The sequence below is a fragment of the Octopus sinensis genome, linkage group LG25 (assembly GCF_006345805.1).
Source record: "Octopus sinensis linkage group LG25, ASM634580v1, whole genome shotgun sequence".
In the NCBI taxonomy this organism is placed as follows: Eukaryota; Metazoa; Mollusca; class Cephalopoda; order Octopoda; family Octopodidae; genus Octopus; species Octopus sinensis.
In genome coordinates, this window is record NC_043021.1 from 885672 (window position 1) to 890671 (window position 5000).

At 37.8% G+C, this 5000-nt stretch overlaps 1 protein-coding gene and 1 long non-coding RNA gene across 4 annotated transcripts in view; one reads left to right on the forward strand and one right to left on the reverse strand.

Annotated features, from left to right (window-relative positions):
* The first annotated feature begins 568 nt into the window (after positions 1 to 568).
* On the forward strand, positions 569 to 1611 carry LOC118767866. Its single transcript, XR_005003772.1, has 2 exons — positions 569 to 604; positions 1181 to 1611. It is a non-coding gene; the product is annotated as an uncharacterized LOC118767866 (long non-coding RNA).
* A 789-nt stretch (positions 1612 to 2400) lies between these two features.
* Positions 2401 to 5000, reverse strand: part of LOC115224408 (tubulin delta chain-like) — a 16983-nt gene continuing 14383 nt past the window's right edge. For 2 of the 3 annotated variants that reach the window (XR_005003769.1, XR_005003768.1), the window contains exons 5-6: positions 4513 to 4994; positions 2401 to 3737 (exon numbers count right to left, since the gene is read on the reverse strand). Coding sequence is in view for 1 of the 3 variants with exons in the window: in XM_036513197.1 (XP_036369090.1) it covers positions 4588 to 4994 (407 nt within the window). In the remaining 2 variants the exon portion in view is untranslated. The remainder of the gene's footprint in view (positions 3738 to 4512; positions 4995 to 5000) is intronic. The other variant, XM_036513197.1, reaches the window with a different exon arrangement.

Sequence of the window (5000 nt, forward strand, 5' to 3'; positions counted from 1 at the left end):
GGGTCAACTTTGCCTTTCATCTTTTCAGGGTTGATAAAATAAAGAAGCAGTCAGTTTGTGGGGTTGAGGGCATCGACAAACACCCTGTCCCCCAAATTTCAGGCCATGTCCCTATTTGAGAAACAAATATTATAATTATTATTGGTGTTTCCTTTCTCAACAAGAATTGCTTCACTTATGTTGCTAATACATTTAAGAAAGCCATGAAGACCACATCACATCTGCTATCAATGTGAAGTTCCATATCAATATTATTTTTTTAATTCATTTTTATTTCTATCAAATAAATGCAGACATTTTTCAATTGCAAACCACACAGGTTCAATCCCAAATACCCCTTTATCCAAGATCCCCAACCCCAGACAATTTACTTTTAAAAATAAAACCTTTTCCTTCGTCCTCTTCCCACCCCACACATCAATATCTTATAAAATCTGTTTATTTTCAACCAATCCTCACACACAAACACCTACCCAAAAGTATATATATAAGTATGCAAATATGGTCTGTATATTACACATACATATATATACATACATACACAAACACACACATATATATATATTACATATTAAAATATGTTTAATATATTATATAGAAATATGTATATATAAGTAAAATATATGAATATATATACATATAAACATACATATATATTTATACATATCTATATATAAACAAACACATATACACACACATATACACATGTATATCAATATATGCATACATTATTCTCTTCCTCTTCTGCCGAACTGCTAAGTTTTCAGGAATGTAAAGATAAACACCAGTTGTCAAGTGGTGGGAACGTACAAACACACACACACACACACACACACGACAAGCTTCCACACAGTTTCTGTCGACCAAATTCACTCAAAAGTCATCAGTCTGCTTGTGGCTAGAGTAGAAGACGCCCACATATACTGTATATGTAAGCATATGTGCACATGCATGTGTGTTTATATATATATGTATATATATTATACCTTGAATATAAATTTATATGGATGTGTATATGTCAATTACATATGAATGTAATATATATTTATATATGACCATATATATATTCATATCTGATTGCATATATACAATGTATGTAAATTGTATGTATCTATCTATATATATATATTGTACATCTGTATATTATATATCTTTGTATACATATATAGACATTATATAGATATATATATTATGTTATATTTCTTTCGTGTGTGTGTGTGTGTCCTCCTCTATACATTTATGCATCAGTCTGTCGTGTTTCTGAATAAACTTCATCTTGGGACGAAAAAAATATTTTAAAAAAAAATATACTTAAAAAACAAAAAGAGATTAAACAGAAACATCAACCACGTGGGTCCCTGACACCTCAGTATTAGCTATGTGGTTCCTAACCCCTTAGCTATATTGTGCTGTGGTCAGGGATTGAACTCCAGACTGTTCAGCTGTAATGTATTACAAGGTAACAATATCTACAGCAAGAGCTGACCTCAAATGTTGAGGTGAACCCAGGTAACTGTATCACGTATGAAGTACAGTGTTTAAAAGATTAAAAAAAAAGACAGAAATATGTAAACCTAATTAATGACTGCAATAAAATAATGAATCATTGCTTTTAGCCTCTTTTGTTATCTTTGTGTTTGCAGAGAATTGGGAGGGGGCAGGGAGAAGTACTGACTTATGCAAATGTACAAAGGGATCCACAGAAACATAACAAAGGGACACAGGGCAGAGAGGACTCTACTAAAGGGACACAAGGCAGAGAGGACTCTACTAAAGGGACACAAGGCAGAGAGGACTCTACTAAAGGGACACAAGGCAGATAGGACTCTACTAAAGGGACACAGGGCAGATAGGACTCTACTAAAGGGACACAGGGCAGAGAGGACTCTACTAAAGGGACACAAGGCAGATAGGACTCTACTAAAGGGACACAGGGCAGAGAGGACTCTACTAAAGGGACACAAGGCAGATAGGACTCTACTAAAGGGACACAGGGCAGAGAGGACTCTACTAAAGGGACACAGGGCAGAGAGGACGCTAATAAAGGGACACAGGGCAGAGTAGATTTTACAACTGGTGGTGGTGAAACCTCAAGTCGACTTCCTCATAGTTTCCAACAAATTACACTTAGGAAAAGTTTCTTGATTTTGGATCAGGAAGCTACTTGTGCTGTGTCCCATTAATAGAGTCCTCTCTGCCCTGTGTCCCAAGATGTATAGTGAGATTGAACCTAAGATGAAATAGTTGCAAAGTGTTGTTGTTAGCCACACAGCCACATGTTTAATTTTTGACGAGTTTAACATATTCGGCAGAGACTGTCTTGATAAGACACTAACTGAGTCTATCTCATTCCAACAAGGACAAAAATAAAGTCAAAGAAAGATGATTGGAAGGAGATTATTGTTAATAATCTTTTCTTTATTGGCCAAAAGAGATTATTGTTAATAACAACATTTCAGAATAAAAACAAAATAGTTCAACATTTATGCGTTAGAAAGAATAAAGAAGTCGTTTAAGGTCTTGGTGGTTTTCTTAGAATGTGGCTTAGTGATGTTACTCCAAGAGATCTATGTCCCAGATGGACATGTTTTGAGATAATGGCATCGTGGTCAGTAAGAAGAACAGAAGCCACAAGAAAAATTTGTAAAAATGAGATCAATATCAAGAGTTATGAGAGTTTCTCATTCCTTTAAATGTTCTTTAGACAGAAAAAGTAAAAAGTGTGCATATTTCACCCTAGTACGAGATTGCACCAGCATGGCCATGTGGGTCAGGTGGACATGAACTATTGGAATTTCATTCCAGATGACCAGTTTCAATGCAATGTCTGTCAAGAAACCTGCAAGTCATGTGGAGGATTGAAGAAGAACTTGAATATTCATAACAGACGAACGGGACGTGGAGCCAATGTTGAAAAGGGACACTGCAGCCATATTTGGGATCAGCTCTTCAAATGCCTTTCAGGGCTCAGAAGTCATTTAAGATTTCACACTTGGAAAGAGTAATTATAAGTACAAGGAGAACATAGACATATATAGATATGTAAAGGTAAGATCTAAGGGTCAAGGTGTAGGAAGTTAGTCAGCTTCAAGCAGAAAATATTAAAAAAATAACTTTCAGGAACAATAGTGGTTTATTGAAACAGAAGGTTGAGAATTTTCCCCATATCGAAGGACAATAAGCTGAAAAAAGTTATTCTATAGTTCACAGTTAGCAACTGGGGTAGCTGCAGGTGCAAAACAGTATCCTAAAATTAGGAAATGGAGGAGATAAAATCCAGGCTACAAATGTTTCAGGCCAAGGACACCTTGATTACATGAAGTTTATATTGTCGGTAGGAGATCCCATGTTAACTCACGGTATTGACTAGACTATCTGATGTTATTCATCACTGGTCACAATGCACTTCACTGTCTTAGCCTTTGAATGATGCCACCCCACTGGCTAGGTGAGCAGGCCAACGTTCCCCCCAGATTGGAAGATTAGTCTGTCACAGGGTGACCCATTTACAGCTAAGTGGACTGGAGCAACATGAAATGAAGTGTATTGCTCAAGAACACAATGTGCTGCATGGTCCAGGAATTGAACCCACTGTCTAGCAATCATGTGTGTAACACTCTAAACCACTGGGCCACATGCCTTCACAAACACAAACACATATATATGTTGGTGTTAGGAATGGCATCTAGCCATAGAAACTATGCCAAATCAGACTGGAGTCTGGTGAAGCTCCCCAGCTCTGGTCAAACTGCCCAACACATGCCATCTTGGACAATGGACATTAAGTGATGATGATGTGTATGTATATATATATAATTCTGGATGTATTTATAAGAGGAAGAAAGTTTACTATAAAGAGGGAAGTGTATTTGGGGAAACCGAGAATCCATGAGGCTGGGTGGCCATTCGACAAGAGGAGAGACCAATGAAATGTTTCACAGCAACTTATTCAAAAAGAGACATTGCAATAATTTGCATTTATCTCAGGTGAAAGTCTCACAGCTGTGAAGTCTCAAAAAACAACATAGATACCGAAAGAAACTCCTGTCAGGTATATCAGGTGATGAGAACAAACATAACAGGTGGCCTAAACTAAATTTGCCCCTCTTCATACAGGTTGGTATCAGTTAGAAATATACATCTACAAACGTTTTCAATAGCACAACTTGATGTTTATATACAACAAAAACGTATGTCAAACTGCATTGATCCTATTTCGGCCCAGGAAGAGGTGGCATGGCAGCTGCCATCACTGTTTTTTAAGGGTTTTTGTAACTCAGAGAATGAAGGAAGAAAGTTACCTTCAAACTGCTGACCTGGTTCCAACACTTAACAACAGATGGAACCCCACTGAAGGCACCCAAGAACCAGGTAATGGTATTAAACTGGGGAGCAACAGAGTACCCTTGGCCAAAGGAACACAAGGACCAGTTGGTGGTGTTAAACAAGGCTTTGGCCAACATGAGAGTATGATAGAAACCCCTTACTGAAGAATTAGACCCAAAGCTATGCAGTTGGGAGAGATGATTGTCACTTGTACAACTCTCTCTCAATTCCCTCACCACACTCACAGTTCTGTGTGATCCTTTACAAACTGGCATAATTAGCAATTATTTGTTCCAAGCAAGCAAAAGAATCTAAGAAATCAGATGCAGTGAGTCCATAATCACAATATTGATGAAAGAAGGCTTTGGCAGAGAACATATCCCAGGCCCGACTGACCACATGGTTCAGTGGTTTGGCTGTCATCTGACTGTTGCTCACCAAAGTAGCAGATTTGTCATAATGCTGAAATGATCGTGGTTGGTACCATTTGGTGAAACTGAGCTCTGGAAGTGTCCAGGGAGTGTAAAGTCTTTGATCTTGGAATAACGCAGTATCAGCTGTGGCCAACTGTTCACCACGCAACATCAAAAGTGATGACAATGAACGATTATATTTCACAGCAGCTCCTCTAGGGACATCATCATTGACAGAGAGGGACCAATTGATGCCTGAAA